The 27,053-nt window shown below is 35.7% G+C and overlaps 1 protein-coding gene across 3 annotated transcripts in view; it reads right to left on the bottom strand.

Moving 5' to 3' along the window:
- The window catches only part of SI (sucrase-isomaltase), a 112,927-nt gene that overhangs the window by 41,675 nt on the left and 44,199 nt on the right, over positions 1-27,053 (bottom strand). For all 3 annotated transcript variants that reach the window (XM_027958732.2, XM_042234933.1, XM_042234939.2), the window contains 7 exons: positions 25,380-25,468; positions 22,108-22,157; positions 20,988-21,158; positions 13,071-13,226; positions 4,058-4,264; positions 2,071-2,225; positions 458-626 (listed from right to left, as the gene is read on the bottom strand). In XM_027958732.2, the coding sequence (XP_027814533.2) occupies positions 458-626; positions 2,071-2,225; positions 4,058-4,264; positions 13,071-13,226; positions 20,988-21,158; positions 22,108-22,157; positions 25,380-25,468 (997 nt within the window). The remainder of the gene's footprint in view (positions 1-457; positions 627-2,070; positions 2,226-4,057; positions 4,265-13,070; positions 13,227-20,987; positions 21,159-22,107; positions 22,158-25,379; positions 25,469-27,053) is intronic.

Below are 27,053 nucleotides of genomic sequence, written 5' to 3'. Positions count from 1 at the left end.
AGCACATAAAAATATTTCCTAAGATTATAACTAACAGTATAACCTCATAAAAAGGCACAACTGCAGCTTAGGGTAACAAAGGAAAAAGTGAGAATCCAATCTTCATCTAAGGAGTAAAAAAGAAAATCTCAAGGAAAACCTTAGCCAGTTTTTTTTTCTAAAAGCTGAAAGTAAACATGGTTTTGGCAGGGAATATTGAATCTGAATGTTCTTTCTATGCAGTTGAGAGAGCAAGCAATTAGGTCACGACCTCACTTCTCACTGTAGTCAATAATGTTATCTGATCAGTCATTTACTTTCACCTGTACTTTATTGTGACTTTTTGTTTTTCAGAAAAACACTCCAGCAACTGTCATGATTTCTAGTCCCTTTCTTTGTTTCAATGTTGAAATACAGGCCGACAAGGAGATGGCTGTGTCTTAGTTGCCACTTATGGTAGTCAAATACTGGTACTTACACCAGGGGGTTGGTCTCTGGTGAACATTCCCCAAGTATGCCAGTTCAGGTCACGCCTAAATGTTGTGTGTTCCATTTCCCCAAAACCATACACATATTCTGAAGGCAGGCGTGTAGATATCTGAATGAACTGGTTGTTAAAAGCAAAACCAGGAAGGCGAGAATCCCAACTGAAAACAAAAGAAAACATATAAACATATACAGTTTTATTCCTGTATATGCATACAAATAGGATCACAAATAATAATGGTAATTCTTTCTTAGGTGATCTGAAAATCAGTAGTATTTTTCCCTATATAGGGCTTATCATACCCAGATATAGATGGAAATAGATAATTATTCCAATACTTTTTTGGCTAACATAGCAAATATCAAAATCTGTTTCACAAATTCATAATCTTATTATGGCTATATGTGTATCTTTAGATATATATCACTTTTTAAAATAAAATCAATATAAATCTATAAATAATATATGACCTAGAAGTAATATATGTCCTAAGAATTGAAAGTCCTTCATTTTCCTGTTCTCTTGAGAGAATCAGCAAACTTTTACTACATATAGAATAAAAAGAAATCAATATCAAAATAAATAACACATAATGTATATTTTAATTTCAAACTCTATTACTCTACCTAATCATTTTCATCTTTTAATTTATATTTGTAAAAACGTGTTTACAAAGAACTCCAGAAGAAATGTGTTACAGAGAATGTTATTTGCAATAAGAAGATAAAAGAAGAGGAAAAGAAAGTTGGCAGAGGAAGAAAACATTATTACAAAGAATTTGGAACATATTCATATTTTTATATTAATGATTTTGGAAAAGTATTTGCTAAAGAATAATACTTCCTGAATAACAATAAATAGTGTCTCTGTACCAGGGATTTTCCACAAAATCATTTAGCTTTTTAACATTTGGAATGAAACTCTTCAACAGTTTGAAACAATATAACATGTTTTTCTTCATTATTTGTATCCATACTGACAATACCTGAAAACATCCTGACAACATCATGTAAAGAATACAGGGCAAGTTTAAATTACATAGAAGTATTTTGTAATAGAAAATACAAAGGAATATACTTTGTAGAACTTTTCACTAAAATAAAGGAAATATTTTAAAAATTAAGTTTATTCATTGAATATAAAAATCATGTCTATATGTACATATCTAAACTTCCTTTCATCAATTCCTGACAGAGATAGTATTAACTTGATCAAAATCCAGAACTAAAAAACTCCAATTTCAATCATTCTAATAAAATATGACATATTTCTAAATACATGTATAGATACTTATTTTGACAACACTCATCAGGCTTTTCAACATGAGTCTTTATTTTTGCTCTCAGCTTGAATGGAAGAATGGGTCTGATATTTAATAATAAAATTCATCACATCCAAAGTGTCAATAAAATCTTAGACCAGTTGTTAACAGCCCACCAACTTTCATTTTTGAATATTAAAATAAGCCAATTATTTAACATCTTTAAAACTACTTTTGATGTTCTGACACAGTAGCACAGTGAAGGCTGTGAAAATAATCATCCAACTTTGCCACCTAAGCTAAAATGAAACTATCTTTCATATCAAATAATTCAATCACTTACATAACTCTTCTTGTGCTTCTTCTTCGAATCTGAATGCCAAAAGGATTTTCCTTGATTTCAACATCATAAAGTCTAGTTTCATAAGTACTTGTTGGTGTAGTTGGAACGTTCAGTGGTACTGGAACTTCATATCTCTTATTTTGGGCATCATAAATCTATTATAGAGAAATAATGAAAAGAAATATGTTTAGTTCTTAATGGTGACGTATTAGGTGTTGTGCTGTGCTTAGTCCCTCAGCTGTGTCTGATTCTTTGAGACCGCATGGACTATTGCCTGCCAGGCTCCTCTGTCCATGGGGATTTTCCAAGCAAGAATACTAGAGTGGGCTGCCATGATCTTTTCAACCCAAGAACCCAGGTCTCCCACATTGTAGGCAGACTGTTTACCATCTGAGACACCAGGGAAACCCAAGAATACTGGAGTGGGTAGCTCATCTTGTCTCCAGGGGAACTTCATGACCCAGCAATCAAACTGTTGTCTCCTGCACTGCAGGTCGGATTCTTTACCAGCTGAATTATCAGGGAAGCCCAATATATTTAGGTACATATCATTAAATAATTTAAATAATGCCTCAAACAAGAACATTTACATTCTTATTTACATAATTCCTAATTTTGTATCCATGGCCCATATATCTATTTCAAATTCCATAAACATATATAGATATAGAATGAATTAAATGATGTACTATATTTTACCTGTTTTAATGTTTTCTAATTCATTTTTCCATACAGTAAGAACTCTTAAAGAAGAGAACTTTCAGAGCTAGATATTCACTTATATGGATACACAAAATTATTTACCACTCATGGTTAGACACAGTTGCCTCAATATTTTAACCTTATGTATGATTTTACAATGAATATTAATGCTAATTTATCTTCATTCACATCTTTACTTAGTATATTACTTACAAGTGATAATATTAGGTCAGAATGTATTACAATTTGTACGATCCTTGATATCTATTGGTAAACTATTTTCCAGAATTAGTATATTAAAGAACATTCTCATTAAAATATGTACTCTAATACTATTATTTGTTAAACAAGAAAACACTTTTTTTCTAAAATTGCCATTTATTTCCTTGCTGTAGAGGATAAACATGGTTTCCTCATTTTTTGTATTTTTCTTTAATTTCTTTCATTTTTATTAGCCTCCAATTAAAATAAATAAATTTATATTAAAAAATAAAGGGTGTTAAGTATTTTAATATTTTATTCCAGATTGTATTTCTTCAGTTAAATGCCTGCATATGTATGGGTTGAAATTGCTTTCCATTTGTCATATATGTAGTACAATTTCTAATAATTTTCTTAATGGAGTTCTTCAGTGCTCTTCCTTTGTGGCTCAGCTGGTAAAGAATCTGCCTGCAATGTGGGAGATCTGGGTTCAATCCCACATTTAGGAAGATCACCTGGAGAAGGGAAAGGCTACCCACTCCAGTATTCTGGCCTGGAGAATTCCATGGACTGTATAGTCCATGGGGTCACAAAGAGTCGGACACGACTGAGTGACTTTCACTTCACTTCACTTCAGTGCTCTTAAGTAAAAGATAACTGCTAAGTATAGCTATTGAAAGAAATTATTTCTTTTGTATTTCTTACTATATTGGCCATAAACTTCAGATCGCTGTTTAAAAAGAATGGAAACAATAAGGATCTTATTGTGTTTGTTTTGTCCTATTTTGTTTACTTGAATGAAACAACCAACAGAGTCCAACTAAATGATTTATCAATAATTTAAATGATTAAAAATCACCATTATATGTTTAATTGTTCAAAAAGCTAGCAAAAACAGAAAATTTTACTTATTGTGCATCTAGCTATGGGCTCTGTAGGAAGACAAAGAAAGCTTTATAGAATCAAAAGACCATCAATCCAATTAATAATCCTTAATATTACATGAAAAACCCAAGCACCTAATCTATTTAAAATTTTTCTTGAGACATGAATCATGCATTGTGATAGTTTATAATAAACATACCTTAAACTGCAACATATCATCTTTGTGATATTTCACCTCCACACGAAGAGATGAGATGGAATCAGAAGGTAGCTTTATTCGAGGATTTGCAGTATTCAGTTGGAGGTCAGCTGTTATACCCACTGACGAGTACTGAGTTGAGTGGACTAAATAAGAGTTGTCTTCTTTAGGAAAGTAACACTCAGGTGCTTTGGATCCTAACTGAGCCTAAAAACACAATACATGTTCATTTCAGAAATTGTAAGAATTGTAATGTTTAGCTAAAGAAAACCAGAGTAGACATGTTAACCATATGTATGACTTATACAATTTTTACATTAAAAATCTGTAAATAGTTTACATTAAATATTAATTAAAATTTATATTATTTGTGTAATAAAATACATTAAATAATTTACAAATTATTTAATACTAAAATGAAAGTGCAATCATAACACAAAATATCTATCAGGCAACATTATCTATCAGGATAGCCATTCCCTCTCCAGGGGGATCTTCCCAACCCAGGGATTGAACCCAGGTATTCTGCATTGCAGGCAGACCCTTTTCCATCTGAACCACCATCCTAAGAAGACATCAACTAGACCCAAACTGATGGACATTCTACCACAAACCTTGCCAGTAATCTTCAATTATAAAAAGCAAGACTCAGAAATTTCACAACTTAGGAGGAAACAGAGATCAAATTGCAAACATCCGTTGGATCATTAGAAAAGTACTGGAGTTCCAGAAAAACATCTACTTCTGCTTTATTGACTACGCCAAAGCCTTGGACTGTGTGGATCACAACAAACCATGGAAAATACTTAAAGAGATGGGAATACCAGAACACCTAACCTGTCTACCGAGAAATCTGTATGCAGGTCAAGAAGCAACAGTTAAAACTGGACATGACTGGTTCCATATCAGGAAAGGAGTACATCAAGGCTGTATATTGTCACCCCTCTTTTTTAACCTATACGTAGAGTACATCATGCAAAATGCCAGGCTGGATGAAGCACCAGCTGGAATGAAGACTGCCGGAAAAAATATCAATAACCTCAGATATGCAGATGACATCACCCTTATGGCAGAAAATGAAGAACTAAAGAGCCTCTTGATGAAAGTGAAAGAGGAGAGAAAAAAAAACAGGCTTAAAGCTCAACATTCAAAAAACTAAGATCATGACATCCAGTCCCATCACTTCATGGCAAATATATGGGGAAACTGTGGAAACAGTGGCAGGCTTTATTTTCTTGGATTCCAAAATCACTGCAGATGGTGACTGCAGGCATGAAATTAAAAGATGCTTGCTCCTTGGAAGAAAAGCTGTGACCAACATAGACAGCATATTAAAAAGCAGAGACATTACTTTGCTGACAAAGGACCATCTAGTCAAGGCTATGGTTTTTCCAGTAGTCATGTATGGATGTGAGAGTTGGATTATGAAGAAAGCTGAGCACCAAAGAATTGATGCTATTGAACTGTGGTGTTGGAGAAGACTCTTGAGAGTCCCTTGGACTGCAAGGAGATCCAACCAGTCCATCCTAAATATTCATTGGAAGGACTGATGCTGAAGTTGAAACTCCAATATTTTGGCCACCTGATGCAAAGAAGTGACTAATTGGAAAAGACCCTGATGTTGGGAAATATTGAAGGCTGGAGAAGGGAACAACCGACAATGAGATGGTTGGATAGCATCACTGACTTGTTGGACATGAGTTTGAGTAAGCTCCAAGAGTTGGTGATGGACAAGGAAGTCTGGCATGCTGCAGTCCATGGGGTGGCATAGAGTTGGACACAAGTGAGTGGCTGAAATGAACTGAACTGAACTGAGGAGATCCTTGGGTCAGGAAGATCCCCTGGAGAAGGGATTGGCTACCCACCCTAGTATTCTTGCTTGGAGAATTCCAGGGACAGAGGAGCCTGGCACAACAGAGTGACTAACACGTTCACTTTCTTTCTAAATCTCAGTGCCTAAGTTGTTTGGCTGAATGTGGCTTAAAAAATGCCGGAAATTGTGCAGACTGCTCTCCCTTTATGAAAGTTCGAGTGGGTCCAAAAGACACAACCACGCTATATTTGCCTAGTTCATTCACTATCACACTGCACTGGATAACATTTTCCTTTTGTCTTCATGAAAATCCTCCCAATTCTCATCATCTCCTAATGATTTTCCTTATTATTTCAGTATGGAAAGGAAAGCAATCAGAAGAAATATCAGAATAAAACAGGACAACTACCCGACCACCTCTTTACTTCCTGTTACAAAATATTTTCTGCCTGTGATTCTATGTAAGGAGAACCATTTCATTTGTGCACCCAGTCCCATGCCTCTTTACCAGAAAAGACATTTCTCCTGCAATTCTCAACTTTCTGTCCTGTATTACTAACATTCCACTCATTACAAGTTATTCCCACTGGCATAAACTGATTTGATTTTTCCCATCTTGTGGTGCTAGTTGTAAACATTGCACCTGCCAATGCAGGAGACTCAAGAGATGCAGGTTCAATCCCTGGGTTGGGAAGATATCCTAGAGAAGGAAATGGCAACCCACTCCAGTATTTTTGCCTGGAGAATCCCATGGACTGAGGAGCCTGCAGGCTACAGTCCACGGGGTTGCAAAGAGTCAGATATGACTGAGGTGACTTAGCATGCACGCATCTTAAAGAAACTGTTGCCTCATTAATTTCTCCAATTACTGCTCTATTTTTTATGCTTTCCTTATGGTCAAAGACAAAAAGCTCACCATATTCTCTATGTCTAAGTTGTGACGGCAGTGTTAATGGAATCTCATTCTCTCTCTGATGAGGCTTTTATTCCCAGAACTCTATCAGTATTTCTCTTGTAATAGTTACCAAAGACTTTCATGATGCCAAATCCATGCCACTTTCCAGTTCTTATCTTACTAATTTATAAGCATAACTTTTACAATTGAAATTTTTTCTGTCTTGAAATGCCATATTTACTTGGCTGGCAAGAACAACAATTAGATTGTTTTCAATCTAATTCATTTACAATTTATTTTCAGTCTCTTAACTGATTCTTTATCATTTCACTGAGTCAAAGTGTTGGATGATTCAGAAGTTTAGTTTTTGAACTTTCCCCTTTTCAAGCTCCTTCCTTTGATGATGTCAGTGCATCACATAACTTTAAAAACTGCAAGACAGGGAAAGAGACACAGATGTGTATAACGGACTTTTGGACTCAGAGGGAGAGGGAGAGGGTGGGATGATTTGGGAGAATGACATTCTAACATGTATACTATCATGTGAATTGAATCGCCAGTCTATGTCTGACGCAGGATGCAGCATGCTTGGGGATGGTGCATGGGGATGACCCAGAAAGATGTTATGGGGAGGGAGGTGGGAGGGGGGTTCATGTTTGGGAATGCATGTAAGAATTAAAGATTTTAAAATTTAAAAAAAAAAAAAACTAAAAAAAAAAAACTATATATATATATATATATATATATATATATACACACACACACACACACACTGACTCTACATTTTATATCTTACCAATAATGTAAAATTTTCAGTTTCATTAGTTTCAGTTCAGTTCAGTCACTCAGTCGTGTCCAACTCTTTGCAACCCCATGGACTACAGTACCTCAGGCTTTCTTGTCTGTCACCAACTCCCAGAGCATGCTCAAACTCAGGTCCATCGAGTTGGTGATGCCATCCAATCATCTCAACCTCTGCTGTCCCCGTCTCCTCCTGCCTTCAATCTTTCTCCAAATCAGGGTCTTTTCCAATTAGTCAGTTCTTCACATCAGGTAACCAAAGTATTGGAGTTTCAGTTTCAGCATTAGTCCTTCCAATAAATATTTAGGATGGACTGGTTGGATCTCCTTGCAGTCCAAGGGACCCTCAAGAGTCTTGTCCAACACCACAGTTCAAAACCACCAATTCTTTGGTGCTCAGCTTTCTTTACAGTCCAACTCTCTCATCCATACATGACTACTGGAAAATCATAGCCTTGACTAGATGGACATTTGTCAGCAAGGAAATGTCTCTGCTTTTTAATATGATGTCTAAGTTGGTCATAGCTTTTCTTTTAAGAAGCAAGTTTGTTTTTTTTTTTTTTTTCATAGCTTCAGTAGGCATCTGTAGTGATTTTGAAGCTCAAGAAAATAAAGTCTGCAACCATTTCCACAGTTTCCCCATCTATTTGTCATGGAGTAATGGGACTGGAAGCCATGATCTTAGTTTTTTGAATGTTGAGCTTTAAGCCAACTTTTTCACTCTCCTCTTTCACTTTCATCAGGAGACTCTTTAGTTCCTCTTCACTTTCTTCCATGAGGGTGGTTTCATCTGCATATCTGAGGTTATTGACATTTCTCCGGTCAATCTTGTTTCCAGCTTGTGCTTCATCCAGCCTAGCATTTCACACGATGTACTCTGCATGTAAGTTAAATAAGCAGGGTGGCAATATACAGCCTTGATGTACTCCTTTCCCCGTTTGGAAGCAGTCTTTTGTTCGATGTTTTGTTCTAACTGTTGCTTCTTGACCTGCATACAGATTTCTAAGGAGGCAGATATAGTTTGTTGTGATCCACTCAGTCAAAGATTTTGACATAATCAATAAAGCAGAAGTAGATGTTTTTCTGGAACTCTCTTACTTTTTCTATGATCCAAAGGATGTTGGCAAATTGATTTCTGGTTCCTCTGCCTTCTGTAAATCCAGCTTGAACACATGGAAGTGCACAGTTCAAGTACTGCTGAAACCTGTCTTCGAGAATTTTGAGAATTACTTTGCTAGCATGTGAGATGAGGGCAATTGTGCAGTAGTTTGAATGTTCTTTGGCATTGCCTTTCTTTGAGACCGGAATGAAAACTTACCTTTTCCAGTCCTGTGCCCAGTGCTGAATTTTCCAGATTTGCTGGCATACTGACTGCAGCACTTTCACAGCATCATCTTTTAGGATTTGAAATAGCTCAACTGGAATTCCATTACCTCCACTAGCTTTGTTCATAGTGATGCTTCCTAAAGCCCATTTGACTTCACATTCCAAGATGTCTGGCTCCAGGTGAGTGATCACACCATCGCAGTTATTCAGGTCATGAGATCTTTTTTGTATAGTTCTTGTGTGTTCATTAGTTTATATCTCACAATTGGAAAGCTTCACTTTGATTTATATTGAAAGTCTTAATTTTAATTTTTCCAAAACAAAACTCTTCCTCTCCTTGCTTGTTTCCCCATAGTTTTGACAGTGTGTTACTAAATACTTTCTCTTTTTCTCAGCTGTTTACACCAAAAACTTGCAGTCATTTTACTCTTCTTTTCTCTCATATCCCATATCCAATCAAAGAACAACATTTTCTAGTTTTAGGTTAAAAATATGGACAAATGTCAATCGTGTGTGTGTTTAGTCACTAAGTTGTGTCTGACTCTTTGTGACCCCATAGACTGTAGCCCACATGGTTCCTATTTCCACAGGATTTGTAAGCCAGAATACTGGAGTGGGCTGCCATTTCCTCCTCCAGGGGATCTTCCTAACTCAGCAATCGAACCTGATTCTCCTGGGTCTCTTGCACTGGCAGATGGACTCTTTACCAGTAAGACACCTGGGAAGCTTCCCACAAAGTCAAACACTTATTACTAATTCTACCATTACCACTTTGGCTCAATCTACCAATATTTTACTTTTTTACTGCAGTAACCTCTTTCCTGGTCTCCCTGTCTTAGTTTTCTCACAGTCTATTCTCAACACAGAAACCATTATAGTTCCATTAACATGGAAATTTAATCTACTTATTTGTCTGTTCAAAACTCTCTAGTAGAATTCGATCTCGGAGTAGAAATCTTATTACTAAAAGTGGTCTGAGTAACGGAACTACATTATCTGTTTCAATATGTCTGTAATTTTATCTCTTCCTGCTCTTCTTCCCACTCATTCTGTTTCAGACATGATGGCCTCCTTGCTGTTTGTAGACTCCACCAGGTACATTTTTACTTTGCATTCAATTCAGACTGATTTATCTTCTTTCTGGAATATTATTCCTTCCTTTCTTTCCTTTGTCTCTTTTAACAAATGCCACCTTCTCAAAGAAACCTTTTGTGCACACTAATTATAGTTACACCACTGGCATCCCACATCCTCCCTTTTCCTTTTCTGCTTTTTGTTCTCTGTAATAATTATCTAACATAGAAGACAATTTTTATTTTTTAAGTGTTTAAAATATTTTTTGATGTGGACCATTTTTAGTCTACTGAATTTGTTACAATATTTTTTTCTGTTTTATGCTTTGTTTTTTGGCTACAGGGCATGTGGGATCTTAACTCCCTGAAGAGGGATTGAACCCACAGCCTCAGCACTGGAAGACAATGTCTTAACCACTGGACCACCAGGAAAGTCCCTAAAACAACTTTTTAAGTTATCTGTTTGTTTTCCCACACTGAAATATAATCTCTAACAGAAAAAAGAGTTTCATTTATTTTGTTCTCCTAGAACAGTGCCTAGAACATAGTAGCTCTCAAGTATTTATTAAATGAATCAAAGAATAAACAGTATGGTCTAAAGAAACATTAATTTTCTAAATTATATTTGATAACTTTCTAATGTTAAAGCTCCACTTATTTGACTTAAAAATTTATAACATGTTGAATATGAAGAGTAATAGTAATGGGAAGAATAAATCTTTCACACTTTCTTATTAGAAGTTATTAGAGCTTTAGTACCATCCTTTAAATTCAATTTGATAACAGAAGTGACCATGTACTGAACTCAATGGAGGATGGATATGGATTTGAATGAAGTAAAAAGAAGATACTGTAGGCAAACTGTAATGATACTTCAATATTTGTTTTTATTGATTTCAGAATCTTTTCTCCTTCTCTCTTGTTTTCTTCAGTTCTTTTGAAACTTTCCTAATGTTAAAGATTATGCAATTTTACCAAGCAATGAAGAGGAATGAGGGCCATCTCTTTTTGGGCAGGTATTTTATGTATTCTTCATATAAGTACCGATATTTCTGGGAACTTGCTGGCAGATGAGTCTAGACTCTTCTCAGTGTAATAAGACATGCATTTAATTTGTGGGTAACATGAAATTTGGAAAACTCAGCAGTGGCCACAGGAATGGAAAAGGTCAGTTTTCATTCCAATCCCAAAGAAAGGCAGTGCCAAAGAATGCTCAAATTACCACACAGTTGCATTCAACGCACACACTAGTAAAGTGCTCAGAATTCTCCAAGCCAGGCTTCAGCAGTACATGAACCATGAACTTTCAGATTTTCAAGCTGGTTTTAGAAAAGGAGGAGGAACCAGAGATCAAATTACCAATATTTGTTGGATCATTGAAAAAGCAAGAGAGTTCCAGAAAAGCATCTATTTCTGCTTTATTGACTGTGCCAAAGCCTTTGACTGTATGGATCACAATAAACTGTGAAAAATTTATTCTGGAAGAGATGGGAATACCAGACCACCTGACCTGCCTCTAGAGAAACCTGTATGCAGGTCAAGAAGCAAAAGTTAGAACTGGACATGGAACAACAGACTGGTTCCAAATAGGAAAAGGAGTACATCAAGGCTGTATATTGTCACCCTGCTTATTTAAATTATGTGCAGAGTACATCATGAGAAAAGCTGGGCTGGAAGAAGCACAAGCTGGAATCAAGATTGCCGGGAGAAATATCAATAACCTCAGATATGCAGATGACACCACCCTTATGGCAGAAAGTGAAGAATTAAAGAGTCTCTTGATGAAAGTAAAAGAGGAGATTGGAAAAGTTGGCTTAAAACTCAACATTCAGAAAACTAAGATCATAGCCTCTGGTCCCATCACTTTATGGCAGATAGATGGGGAAACAGTGGAAACAGTGTCAGACTTTATATTTTTGGGCTCCAAAATCACTGCAGATGGAGACTGCAGCCATGAAATTAAGAGACCCTTACTCCTTGGAAGGAAAGTCATGACCAACCTAGACAGCATATTAAAAAGCAGAGACATTACTTTGTCAACAAAGCTCTCTCTAGTCAAGTCTATGATTTTCCCAGGAGTCATGTATGGATGTGAGAGTTGGACTATAAAAAATACTGAGTGCCAAAGAATTGATGCTTTTGAACTGTGGTGTTGGAAAAGACTCTTGAGAGTCCCTTGGACTGCAAGGAGATCCAACTAGTCCATCCTAAAGGAAATCAGTCCTGGGTGTTCATTGGAAGGACTGATGTTGAAGCTGTAACTCCAATATTTTGGTCACCTGATGAGAAGAACTGACTCATTTGAAAAGACCATGATGTTGGGAAAGATTGAAGGCAGAGGAGAAGGGGACAACAGAGGATGAGATGGTTAGATGGCATCACTAACTCAATAGACATGAGTTTGGGTAAACTCCGGGAGTTGGTGATAGACTGGGAGGCCTGGGGTGCTGCGATTCATGGGGTCCCAAAGAGTCAGATATGACTGAGTGATTGAACTGAACTTGAAATGAATGTGTGTTGTTGTTGTTGTTTCCCAAAAAATCCCAATGATGTAACCAAAAGCTCAGAATTCATAAAATTAGATAAGCACATGAGGGTACTCTTCTCATATACCCTTCTGTAAAAACTTCTGCTTTTAATGACCATCATTGTTCTTGAAGGTTTGACCAGAATTACTGGCAGAAATTGTCACCTCTTAGTGGACCAGTTACAACCTATCAATCAATTTCAGAAGTTTCGATAACTTGAGACAATGCTTTTGAAAGACTACTCCCTACTGGAAAAATACCTTACTGAACTAAGCTAGTCAGTCACAACCAACATCTAACAGTTTGCCACAAATAGAATTCTATTTTATTAAATAAAGTTACACTATTTCTAAAGTACCTGGAGCACAATTTACACATACATTTAGCATAGCGTACTAAACCATGTCTTTGGAGAATTAATTAAGATAAATTACCTATTGGAAGTTTAATTTCAAATTCCAAATGCTTCTCTAGATGAATTTAGTTTATATACTGTAGAATTAAAATTTTAATCTGTACAGTTTACATTGAAATGCTTATGTGAAATCCATTCATGAATAATTAAAAATCTTATTACCGTTTGCCATAAGCAGCCACGTTCTTCACAGCGTTCTTTAGTTGCCGTGTCTGAATCTGGATAACAAGTAAACTTTTCAACTTCCAAGAAAGTTTGATCCCATTGAACAGTAAAGTTTCCTCCAAGGTTAAATGTCAGATTGTAAATTAGTAGAATCTTTGAAGACAAAGAAAATAGTGAAGAGTATTTCTGACCATTGGATAATTTAAAAATAGTTAACATTTATAAAATGCAGCAACCCATCAGCAATTCTTATAAATCAAATCTTAATAATTTTAATGCAATATTAAAAGAAAAGAATAGATAGGAGAAAACATGTCACGCCACTGGAAAAGCTAGAACCTCAAGACAGGAAAACTATGAGAAATTACAGAATACTGATGAAAAACATCTTTAAATCCAGACATGTGTTTACTTCTCAATTCTGCCAATAAATGCTCATGAGTCTGAGGAAACACCTATCTTGTTTTAGCTTCAATTTCCTGCCTCTGTAAAATAAGATTAACAGATAAATAATATGTGAAATTTAAAACACATACAATGCTTGAGGCACAGGGCTTCAAATATTAGGTATGATATAAATATTAACTTCTTCAATGAAGACAAAATTGACACTGTGCTTGATTTGGAGGCTTCCCGAATCAAATCCACTGCTAACAATATTTGAGGTACAAATTAGGAAATAATATGGCAATACACAAAAAGAAAAAAAATGAGAGGATAGTGTTTTATTTATATATATATATCTGTATATATATAATAGTGTATTGAAGTGTATACACACACATATATATACAAACATAATAATATATAGGTATAGATAGATAGATAGATAGATATACATATGAGCTTTCTAGGTGTGCTTCTGATTAAGAAACTGGCTGCCAATTCAGGAGACATAAGAGATGTGGGTTCGACCCCTGGGTAGGGAAGATCCCCTGGAGGAGGAAAAAGAAACCCACTCCAGTATTCTTGCCTGGAGAATCCCATGGAGAGAGGATCCTGGAGGGTTACAGTCGATAGGGTCTCAAAGAGTTGAACATGACTGAAGCGACTTAGTAGGCATACACACACATACATGCATATATACAATATATGTATGGGCTTTCCTGATGGCTCAGTAAACAATCCACCTGCAATGCAGGACACTAGGAGTTGAAACCCTCAGTTGGGAAGGAGGAGGGCATGGCAACCAATTCCAGTATTCTGGCCTGCAGAATCCCCATAGACAGAGTAGCCTGATGGGCTATGGTCCATTTGGTAGCAAGGAGTTGGACACAACATAGCAACTAAGCATGCACAACATATACATATGTATACATAATGCAACAGTTCAGTTAAGTTCAGTTGCTCAGTCGTGTCCAACTCTTTGGGACACCATGAATCACAGCACGCCACGCCTCCCTGTCCATCACCAACTCCCGGAGTTCACTCAGACTCATGTCCATCAACTCTGTGAGGCCATCCAGCCATCTCATACTCTGTCGTCCCCTTCTCTTCCTGCCCCCAATCCCTTCCAGCATCAGAGCCTTTTCCAATGAGTCATCTCTTCGCATCAGGTGGCTAAACTATTGCAGTTTCAGCTTTAGCATCAGTCTTTCCAATGAACACCCAGGATGGATCTCCTTTAGGATGGACTGGTTGGATCTCCTTGCAGTCCAAGGGACTCTCAAGAGTTTTCTCCAACACCACAGTTCAAAAGCATCAATTCTTCAGTACTCAGCTTTCTTCAAAGTCCAACTCTCACATCTATACATGACCACTGGAAAAACCATAGCCTTGACTAGACAGAACTTGGTTGGCAAAGTAATATCTCTGCTTTTCAATATGCTATCTAGGTTGGTCATAACTTTCCTTCCAAGGTGGAAGCGTCTTTTAATTTCATGGCTGCAGTCACCATCTGCAGTGATTTTGGAGCCCCAAAATATAAAGTCTGACACTGTTTCCACTGTTTCCCCATCTATTTCCCATGAAGTGATGGGACCAGAGGCCATGATCTTCGTTTTCTGAATGTGGGCTTTAATCCAACCTTTTTACTCTCCACTTTCACTTTCATCAAGAGGCTTTTTGGTTCCTCTTCACTTTCTGCCATAAGGGTGGCATCATCTGCATATCTGAGGTTATTGATATTTCTCCTGGCAATCTTGATTTCAGCTTATGCTTCTTCCAGCCCAGCATTTCTCATGATGTACTCTGCATATAAGTTAAATAAGCAGGGTGACAGTATACAGCCTTGACGTACTCCTTTTCCTATTTGGAACCAGTCTGTTGTTCCATGTCCACTTCTAACTGTTGCTTCCTGTCCTGCATACAGATTTCTCAAGAGGCAGGTCAGGTGGTCTGGTATTCACATCTCTTTCAGAATTTTCCACAATTTATTGTGGTCCACACAGTCAAAGTCTTTGGCATAGTCAATAAAGCAGAAATAGAAGTTTTTCTGGAACTCTCTTTTTTGATGATCCAGAGGATGTTGGAAATTAGATTTCTGGTTCCTCTGCCTTTTCTAAAACCAGCTTGAACATCTGGAGGTTCACGGTTCATGTACTCCTGAAGCCTGGCTTGGAGAATTTTGAGCATTACTTTACTAGCATGTGAGATGGATGCAACTATGCGGTAGTTTGAGCATTCTTTGGCAATTGCCTTTCTTTGGGATTGGAATGAAAATTAACCTTTTCCAATCCTGTGGCCACTGCTGAGTTTTCCAAATTTGCTGGCATATTGAGTGCAGCACTTTCCCAGCATCATCTTTCAGGATTTGAAACAGCTCAACTGGAATTCCATCACCTCTGCTAGCTTTGTTTGTAGTGGTGCTTTCTAAGGACCACTTGACTTCACATTCCAGGATGTCTGGCTCTAGGTGAGTGTCACACCATCATGATTACCTAGGTCATGAAGCTCTTTTTTGTACAATTCTTCTGTGTATTCTTGCCACCTTTTCTTAATATCTTCTGCTTCCTTTAGGTCCATACCATTTCTGTCCTTTATCGGGCCCATCTTGGCATGAAATGTTCCCTTGATATCTCTAATTTTCTTGAAGAGATCTCTAGTCTTTCCCATTCTGCTCTTTTCCTCCATTTCTTTGCACTGATGGCTGAGAAAGACTTTCCTATCTCTCCTTGCTATTCTTTGAAACTCTGCATTCAGATGCTTATATCTTTCCTTTTCTCCTTTGCTTTTCACTTCTCTTCTTTTCACAGCTATTTGTAAGGCCTCCCCAGACAGCCATTTTGCTTTTTTCCATTTCTTTTCCATGGGGATGGTCTTGCTCCCTGTATCCTGTACAATGTCACAAACCTCCGTCCATAGTTCATCAGGCACTCTGTCTATCAGATCCAGTCCCTTAAATCTATTTCTCACTTCCACTGTATAATCATAAGGAATTTGATTTAGGTCATGCCTGAATGGTCTAATGGTTTTCCCCACTTTCTTCAATTTAAGTCTGAATCGGCAATAAGGAGTTTCTGACCTGAGCCACAGTCAGCTCCTGGTCTTGTTTTTGCTGACTGTATAGAGCTTCTCCATCTTTGGCGTCAAAGAATATAATCAATCTGATTTCGATGTTGACCATCTGGTGATGTCCATGTGTAGTCTTCTCTTGTGTTGTTGGAAGAGGGTGTTTGCTATGACCAATACATTCTCTTGACAAAACTCTATTAGCCTTTGGCCTGCTTCATTCTGTATTCCAAGGTCAAATTTGCCTGTTACCCCAGGTGTTTCTTTACTTCCAACTTTTGCATTCCAGTCCCCTATAATGAAAAGGATATCTGTTTTGGGTGTTACTTCTAAAAGGTCTTGTAGGTCCTCATAGAACCATTCAACTTCAGCTTCTTCAGCGTTACTGGTTGGGGCATAGGCTTGGATTACCATGATATTGAATGGTTTGCCTTGGAAACGAACAGAGATCATTCTATCATTTTTGAGATTGCATCCAAGTACTGCATTTCGGACTCTTTTTTGTTGACAATGATGGTTACTCCATTTCTTCTAAGGGATTCCTGCCTACAGTAGTAAATATAATGTTCATCTGAATTAAATTAACCTATTCCAGTCCATTTTAGTTTGCTTATTCCTAGAATGTTGACATTTACTCTTGCCATCTCCTGTTTGACCACTTCCAATTTGCCTTGATTCATGGACCTGACATTGTTTCTATCACCAGTCACATCCACAGCTGGGTATTGTTTTTGCTTTGGCTCCATGCCTTCATTCTCTCTGGAGTTATTTCTCCACTGATCTCCAGTATTATATTGGGCACCTACCGACCCTTTCCCCTTTCATTATCCTAAAGGAGATCAGCCCTGGGTGAACTTTGGAATATATGATGCTAAAGCTGAAATTCCAGTACTTTGGCCACCTCACATGAAGAGTTGAGTCACCAGAAAAGACTCTGATGCTGGGAGGGATTGAGAGCAGGAGGAAAAGAGGGCAACAGAGGAAGAGATGGCTGGATAGAATCACCGACTCGATGGACATGAGCTTGAGTGAACTCCGGGAGTTGGTGATGGACAGAGAGGCCTGGCGTGCTGTGACTCATGGGGTCACAGAGTCAGACACGACTGAGCAACTGAACTGAACTGAACTGATACATATATATTTAATAGTGTATTGGTGTGTACACTGTATACTCCAAATATTCCATACACTATTACTTTCATTGTTGTTGTTGTTGCTGTTCAGTCATTCACTCATGTCCCAGTCTTATGGACCCCATGGACTACTGCACACCAGACTTCCCTGTCCTTCACCATCTCCTGGAGCTTGCTCACACTCATGTCTTTTGAGTCTGTAAGCCACCAACTATCTCATTCCTTGTCATCCACTTCTCCTGCCTTTTACCTTTCCCAGCATAAGGTCTTTTCTAATGAGTCAGCTCTTTGTATCAAGTAGCCAAAGTATTGGAAGTTCAGATTCAGCATCAGTGCTTCCAATGAATATTCAGCGTTGATTTCCTTTAGGATTGACTGGTTGGATCTCCTTGCAGTCCAAGGGACTCTCAAGAGTCTCTCCCAATACCACAGTTCAAAAACAACAATTCTTCAACACTCAGTTTTCTTTATGACCCAACTCTCACATCCATACATGACTACTGGAAAAATAATAGCTTTGACTACATAGACTTTTGTTGGCAAAGTAAAGTCTTTTCTTCTTAATATGCTGTCTAGCTTCGTCATAGCTTTTCTTCCAAGGAGCAGCATCTTTGATTTCATGGCTGTAGTCACTGCCAGCATGATTTTGGAACCAAGAAAATAAAGTCTGTCACTGTTTCCATTGTTTCTCCATCTATATGCCTTGAAGTGACAGGACCAGATGCCATGATCTTAGTTTTTTGAATGTTGAGTTTTAAGCCAACTTTTTCACTCTCCTCTTTCATCTTCATTAAGAAGCTCTTTAGTTCTTCTTCACTTTCTGCCATAAGGGTGGTGTTAACTGCATATATTTATTGATATTTCATTTTTCAATCTTGATTCCAGCTTATGATTCATCCAGCTTGGCATTTCACATGATGTACTCTTCATATAAGTTAAATAAGCAGGGTGACAATATACAACCTTGATGCACTCCTTTCCATATTTTGAATCAGTCTGTTGTTCCAGTTTGATTCTAACAGCTGCTTCTTGACCTTCATACAGATTTCTCAGGAGGCAGGTAAGATGGTCTGGTATTCCCATCTCTTGAAGAACTTCCCACAGCTTGTGATCCACACAAAGGCTTTACTGTAGTGAATGAAGCAAAAGTAGATGTTTTTCTAGAATTCTCTTGCTTTTTCCTTGATCCAATGGATGTTGGCAATTTGATCTCTGATTCCTCTGCCTTTTCTAAATCCAGTCTGTACATCTGGTAATTCTCTGGTCATGTGCTGTTGAAGTGCAGCATGGAGGATTGTAGTTCGAACGTTCTTTGCCATTACCCTTCTTCTGGATTGGAATGATAATTGACCTTTTCCAGTCCTGTGGCCACTGCTGAGTTTTCCAAATTTTCTGGCATATTGAGTGCAGGACTTTCACAGCATTATCTTTTAAGATTTGAAATAGATCAGCTGGAATTTCATCACCTCCACTAGCTTTTTCCTAGTGATGCTTCCTAAGGCCCGTTTGACTTCTCATTCCAGGATGTTTGGCTCCAGATGGATGAACACAGCATTGATCTTATCTAGGTCATTAAGAACTTATTTGTATTGTTCTTCTGTGTATTCTTGCCACCTTTTCTTAATGTCTTCTGCTCTGTTACCTCCATACCGTTTCTGTCCTTTATTGTGCCCATCTTTGCATGAAATGCTTTTCTTCTTTGCCTTTAACTTCTTTCAGCTATTTGTAAGACCTCCTCAGACAACCATTTTGCCTTTTTGAATTTCTTTTTATTGGGGATGGTTTTGATCACTGCCTCCTGTACAATGTTCTGATAAAATATGGTGTACTGGAAAAGGGAATGGCAAACCATTTCAACATCTTGCCTTGAGAACCCAATGAATGTATTTTCATTGTTACAATATTTCAAATTTTTGTTTGGTTATTGTTTATGACAGTGACGAAATTTATCACAATTTCATCTGTACAGTTTCTTTTTTTATCCTTCATAGCTCTAATTTAGAAATAAAAAGTCATACAAAGATCAGTCCAAGCTCAGAAGAATTAGAAAGATGTACCTCCAAATGTCTTTGTAAATCTTTCTTGTTGTTTAAATGCTGAATAATGTCCGACTCTTTTGTGACTTCATGGGCTATAGCCTGCCTGGCTCCTCTATCCATGGGATTTCCCAGGCAAGAATACTAGAGTGGGTTACCATTTCCTTCCACAGGGAAACTTCCCAACCCAAGAATCAAACCCCTCTTCCCTGCACTGGCAGGGGTATTCTTTACTGCTGAGTCACCAAGATCTCATAAATCTCTACATTAGCATAAAGCTAGAAATAAATATGAACTGGAATTGTAAAAACCATATAATAAAATGATTTTGTATTGTGCCCCCATATAATCTTTACTAGACTCATAAAATTTTCAATAAGTCTGCATTGTTTAATTTATACTGATGAGTTCTTATAGTCACAAGAATATTTATTTTATAGTACATTTACTAAATAAAAAAACAATTAACCAATACATATTTTATGTAAATTCCTACATGGAAAACTCTGGGCTAGAGGGCTTAGGAGCCAGACAAAAGCACTCCAAAATCATATTCTATATCTTAATTTAGAATTTATGCTAACATTATTAATAATTAGGATTATAGAAATGGTAGGAAATTAAATGCCAATAAAAATCACTTCTATGTTTTAAATTATTTTATATAACATAGTTAAGCAACATTATGATTAAATATTTCATTTTACATATGAGGAAGCTGAGATATTAATCTATGGTTTAAATGAACAAACTGCAGGGCTGGAATTGAACCCAGTTCTGCTACTTCTTTTCCCTCTCTAGTACATTTGTCAAAGGAGTAAAGAATCAGGATAAGAAAGGGACCACTAGAAGGGAAGAGTGTTAACAAAAATTTGAAAAATAATATTGATACAAGATATGTTGAGGACAAAGAGCACTCATGAAAGGAGAAGTGGGGAAAACTGAAGAAATGAATTCAATCAATAACTTAAGGAGTCTTAAATGAGAAGTTAAAAAAATTACTATTTTTACTGTATGCAGTAGGTAAATTAGAGAAATGGAATAAAAAAACATATTAGGAAGGCAGAGATAAGTGATATCAAAGAAAAAATTGAATAGAGAAGGAGTAGTATGAATTCACCTTATGGTTGATATCTCAATATAAATTGAAACGACTAAAATGGGATATTGCAAGCAAAAGGAAAATAAAACTAGAAATGTAATGAATAAAAAATTCATAAAACCATGAGCCTGAATGATTATATGTTAAAAATGACAGAATATGGCATTAAAATATTTTAAGAGATTGTATTTACCTGGTTGGAAGCATCATAACTGAAATTGTAGTGAGCTCTCAGTGGTTGATTGTCTTCTATCACTGAAACTTCTGTAACAGTGTCTATCAACCCAAGGACTTTTACAGTCTCAAATGCTAAAGCAGTTCCCTCTGGGTACGATGAATGCATACATATGATATCTAGCTTGTTCTGAAAAAATATATATATCAAGTAGATGGTCACTGGATGCAAATCAGAAATAACAATACAAGTGTATTTATAACAAGCAGATTAAATCTTATAGTTCTAAATATATATAAATTATAGTTTATTTACTAAATAAAGACAATTAACCAACACACATTTTTATGAAAATTGCTAAGTGAAAAACTCTGAACCAAAGAGCATAAGAATTAGATAAAATTCTAAGAAAATATTTTGAATCTCACATGATTTAGAATTCATTTACACTGATATCATTAATAACTTAGTATTTAATTATATATATGATAAGAAAATAACCAATCATCTATCTTTACATTCTCAACAGCTCTTCACGTTCAAGTATCCTATATAAATATACTTATTAGCGACTCTTTAAAATTTTTTGTATATATTGCATAAAATTATTTTCAGAGATAAAATATGCATGATGCAAATCATTCATATCACTTCTCATTCTAGCCCTGATGTTGGTGAAGAATAACTTAGCTTTAACAAAAAAGAATATATGAAGAAATCTAACTTCTACTAGAAGCACTGCTACTAATTATTCAAAATTTAACCTTATGCAAAGCATTTTCATTTTCACCCCAAATCCATGACAGTCACTGCTATGATTGGTATATTAAAACATTGTCAAATATGCTGAGATTATTTTCCTAAGATCTGCTTAAACAAGACTTAGTGCTTCAAGAAGTCTTATGATTTTGTGTATAAACTTCATCATCAGAAACTCATCTATTACATTGGAATATACTATTATATTGAAACATAAAAATTTAAGGTAATTCATATACAATTTAATGATTTAAATTAAACAATTTATTCCATGTCATTCCATTGATCTTTGGAGAGAAATGCATCTTTCCAAGAAAAGGCACAATCTAGACATTAACAAACTATTATATTTAACTATGTGTCCAAGGAGAACGCTTACGTTAGAAACTGAAAATGTATATAAAATGTAGTTTCCCTTTTGGATGGTATCTGTAATGAGGGAAAAATAAGTTATCAGATCAAAATAATGCCATATTTTTATTTTATTATTACAGTTAGACAACACAGGACATTTTTAAAAAATAAGTATTATTTATTAAGCAAATTAAATAAATTATTTTCATTAAACTTTTAATTATCTTTAAATAAAATAACTTTAGTAGTTTATTTTCCCAGGAAGTAAAGTTAATAAATGCATCTTTGCCCAGTTTGATTTTTCAGACCGCTAAAATAGTTCTAGAAATTCAGAGAATGCAAACTTGTAGTAAAATATATACAATTATAACTATTGTTTAGAATGATATTTTATCTCTAATAAACTGTGTAACAAGAAGTTTATCATGGGAAGACGTGGGACACCACAATATTGTTTTGCATCTTTCAATTTGTTTTTTTTCATTATCTGAAGGACTGAATGTGGAGACATAGTAAAGATTCATGTACACTTTAATGAGAAAAATGGAAGAAAATAATTATTTTATGCATCATATATGAAACATAGCATTTTTATCAACATGTTTCTTTAACAGGAGACCATAGATTATAACTAAAATATTTGGGAGAAAATAGAGTGGAAAATACAAGGAGAATCCTAGGATTTATATAGACTACTTTGAGTAACATTAATTTACTTAAAATTTTAATCCTAGGGAATAAAATTAAAATCAGAATCTGAATTGAAGGTTATTTTGCTGTTTACATATTTGACTGATTATTCAGAAAATTCTGATTTTAACTTTTCAACACATTTAAGTATATAGTCTTCATATTAGATGACTGATTAAAGTATAACTTCATATTTTTAACCATCCTATATGAAGTAAATTATCAATATAGTTTTTAATTTATTTATTTTTTATTGAAGGATAATTGCTTTACAGAATTTTGCTGTTTTCTGTCAAACCTCAACATGAATCACCCATAAATAAATTTTTGCAAGTAGGAAAAAAGTAATGAACTTGGAAACAAATAATTTGAGAAATAAGAATAAACTTAAAATCAAGTCTCAGATGCTACCAATAGAGGTATTGTCTCAACAAAATTCTTTACCTGATGATTATGAACAGTTTATTAATGTTTCTGCTGAAGTCCACTCTTACTGAATTTCTATGTAATAGTGTTTGGAATCTATACTCAGGTCAGAGCTCACCTTAGTATGCTTAAACTCTAACACATTGAGTAAGAAAGAAAAGTCTCATGTGCTGAAGTAGAATGAAAAATGGAGAGCAGTAAGGAACAGTTTGCGTGAGAGTGCATGTGTGCATGTGTGTGTGTGTAAAATCTACAGGACATGGTGAGTGCTCTGGATGTTTATAAAGACTATGGCTCCTGACTGTAATGGTGAATTGATAGAGGGTTTTGAGCAGAGGTGAGCATAAAGAGATAATTTGAATCATTTTCTAAAGGGCTTACTCTATCTGCCAGTTGGTAAAGAGAATGTAAAAAGAGGCAGCTGACAAGAGCAATCAACTTATAGATGATTAAGGAGCTATCTCAGTAATTAGAATGAAAAGTAGTGATGATAACAATGGTGGAATTGATAAGATTTAGATCAAGACGGAACCAAAAGAGATTCCTAGATAAGAGTGAACTGTAAAGTTGTTGGTATCCTGTTGAGGTGAAGTTACCATCAACTGACAAGTGGAAGACAATGCATTTAGTCGAGCAGATATACTGTGGTAATTTACATATTCACAGGCAGGTAAGACTTCAAAAAGAAAACAATTTTTTCAAAGATTCGATATTTTTCAAATTATAAGAGAACACACCAATACATAGACTATTTCTTGGAGTTAAGTTAAAGATATTGGATGCTTCATATACTATAACGGGCTTCCCAAGTGGCTCAGTGGTAAAGAATCTGCCTGCTAATGCAGGAGACACAAGAGATGCAGGTTCGACCCCTGGGTTGGGAAGATCCCTTGGAGGAGGAAATGGAAACTCAGTATTCTTGCCTCAAAAATCCAATGGACAGAGGAGCCTCATGGGCTAGAGTCCATGGGGTTGCAAAAGAGTCAGACATGACTGAGCACCCAGGCAGGCCATATACTATAAAACATCGGTGAGGTATTGAGCTATTTAGTTTAGTAGCTCAGTCGTGTCCAACTCTTTGCAACCCCATGGACTGTAGCCTACCAGGCTCCTCTGTCCATGGGATTTTCCAGGCAAGAATATTAGAGTGGGTCACCGTTTCCTTCTCCAGAGGATCTTCCCGACCCAGGTATCAAACCCAGGTCTCCCATGTTGTAGGCAGACGCTTTACCGTCTGAGCCACCAGGGTACACACATATATAAAACTTATTATCTAAGAGCCGCCTATTAAAAAATGAGATTTAAACACCTTAAATTTATGAGAGTGGTTGTAATTGACTAAGTAAATCCAAACAGGTCAATTTTCCATAGCATAATTTAATATTAGAAAAAGTGATTCTATTTTTATTCCCTTGGTGTACTGAATTCTCAGCTTTTGGGCCAATTAATTAGAAGACATTTAATAATTCAAATAAATGATGACATTTATATGGTAAAATCCTTATCTCAAATAATTTTACATTAACTAAATATTTTTATTGAAGTATAGTTAATTTACAACACTTCAGGTAAAGTGATTCAGTTAAACATATATATATATATATATATATATATGTATATGTATATGTATATTTCTTTTTTGGATTCTTTTCCATTACAGTTCATTAAAAGATACTGAATATAGTTTGTTGTGCTATATACTAGGTCCTTGTTTATATATTTTATATATAGTATTGTGTATTTGTTAATCTCAAATTACCAATTTATCCCTCCTTCCTACATTGAATAAACTTTAATGTTGGTTTTCTTTTACAGTAATAAAATATTAGTTTTAACCACTATAATCACGTAAGATAGTTGAAAATAAGATGCAATTTACACATCTGTGAACTTATTAACTATTTTAGTTTTTATTCAATAATCTAATAAATAAAGGTATCTACACTTGTCAAAGATTTTTACAATAAACCAAGAGATAAAACTAAATGTTGTAATTAAATATACATAATTTAAATAGCAATGCTAAATTACATAAAGTTGCTTAAACTCTTAAGATAAATAATAAAACAGAAATTAAAAATTAAAACTTGTAACATTTTTAAATGAATGTAATTCCATAATAAAAGCAAAACTTCCCATCATCAAAATAAACATTTTAAAGCATATCACTTTGAAACTTACCTTTAGTTTCTCCATCATCCCAGAAAAAGTCTCCTTTTGCTGTGTTATTATCATTTAATGCAACTATAAGTCCTAGAGGGTTCTTTCGGCTGTTAAGTAAGTTTGGGTGTATTTGCAATTAAAAATAAATTTATAATAGTGAAATATCCTATAAATAAATCAATTTCAACATAAGGATTTGTAGGATTTCTGCACAAGAACATTGATATTAATAAAATTCATGTCTATATGTATTAATAATTTTTCAATGAGAAAAATAATTTATATACTTGGAAAATAAATGAAAGAAATAAATACAATAAATATAGTATGGAACTTCTTGGAGGCTAAGACACCATCATCAAAATTGAAACAGTAAAATAATATTTCAATTCAAACAATAAAATTAAATATATCTTATAAAATACCATATTCAACATGTATTTGCCACAAATATATTAACCCTGCATTGCAATGCATCAAGGTTACAAAATGATAAAAAAAACTATAAAATAAACTTTTAAATGCCAAGTAGAATCTCTTAATAATCATACAAATGAAGCTAATTATACCATGTGAAATGAAATGTGGTTAATATTTTTTTTAGTTGTATATTACCATTGGTTTCTAAACTTAAAATGAGGCTGTATAGTCCAAGTAACTGCTCTATACAGAATATATTCTTTCCAGCATGCACCCATCAGAGTGTATGTTTCTCTTATTTGATACATCTCTAGAGTATACCTAATGATTTTAAGAACATAATCATGAAACATTGACAATATGAAAATAATTCTAGGAAACAAATCTAATTACATGACTAACTAGTTTAATTCATTCACTCATAAATTTGTTCCTTCAACAAATATCTAGGGAAAGAGCTTATCCCATAGTAGGGCTTCCCTGATAGCTCCCTTGGTAAAGAATCTGCTTGCAGTGCAGGAGACTCCGGTTTGATTCCTGGGTCGGGAAGATCCCCCAAGGCTACCCACTCCAGTATTCTGGCCTAGAAAATTCCACGGACCGTATAGTCCTTGGGGTCACAAAGAGTCGGACACGACTGAGCAACTTTCACTTTCTTCACTTTCATTCCATAGTAGGGTAACACTATTGGTATGTGAGCGCGGCAGAATTGATGCTTTTGAACTGTGGTGTTGGAGAAAACTCTTGAGAGTCCTTTGGACTGCAAGGAGATCCAACCAGTCCGTTCTGAAGGAGATCAGCCCTGGGATTTCTTTGGAAGGAATGATGCTAAAGCTGAAACTCCAATACTTTGGCCACCTCATGCGAAGAGTTGACTCATTGGAAAAGACTCTGATGCTGGGAGGGATTGAGGGCAGGAGAAGAAGGGGACGACAGAGGATGAGATGGCTGGATGGCTTCACGGACTCAATGGATGTGAGTCTGAGTGAACTCCAGGAGCTGTTGATGCACAGGGAGGCCTGGCATGCTGCGATTCATAGGGTCGCAAAGCGTCGGGCAAGACTGAGCGACTGAACTGAACGGATTGGTATGTGAACTAAAATGGTGAAAAGTCGGGTCCCTGCCTTCATGGAGTATATAGTTGAGGAGAACAGACATGCTACATACAAGAACAAGTAAAAATATAATTCCATATATTCTTAATGCTATGAAGAAAATACAGAGGGTAAGGAACATAGGGTGACTATCTACTGAGGTGTTGTAGAACATGGG

Source organism: Ovis aries, chromosome 1, assembly GCF_016772045.2.
Source record: "Ovis aries strain OAR_USU_Benz2616 breed Rambouillet chromosome 1, ARS-UI_Ramb_v3.0, whole genome shotgun sequence".
NCBI lineage: Eukaryota > Metazoa > Chordata > Mammalia > Artiodactyla > Bovidae > Ovis > Ovis aries.
This window is presented reverse-complemented; position numbering and strand designations above follow the sequence as displayed.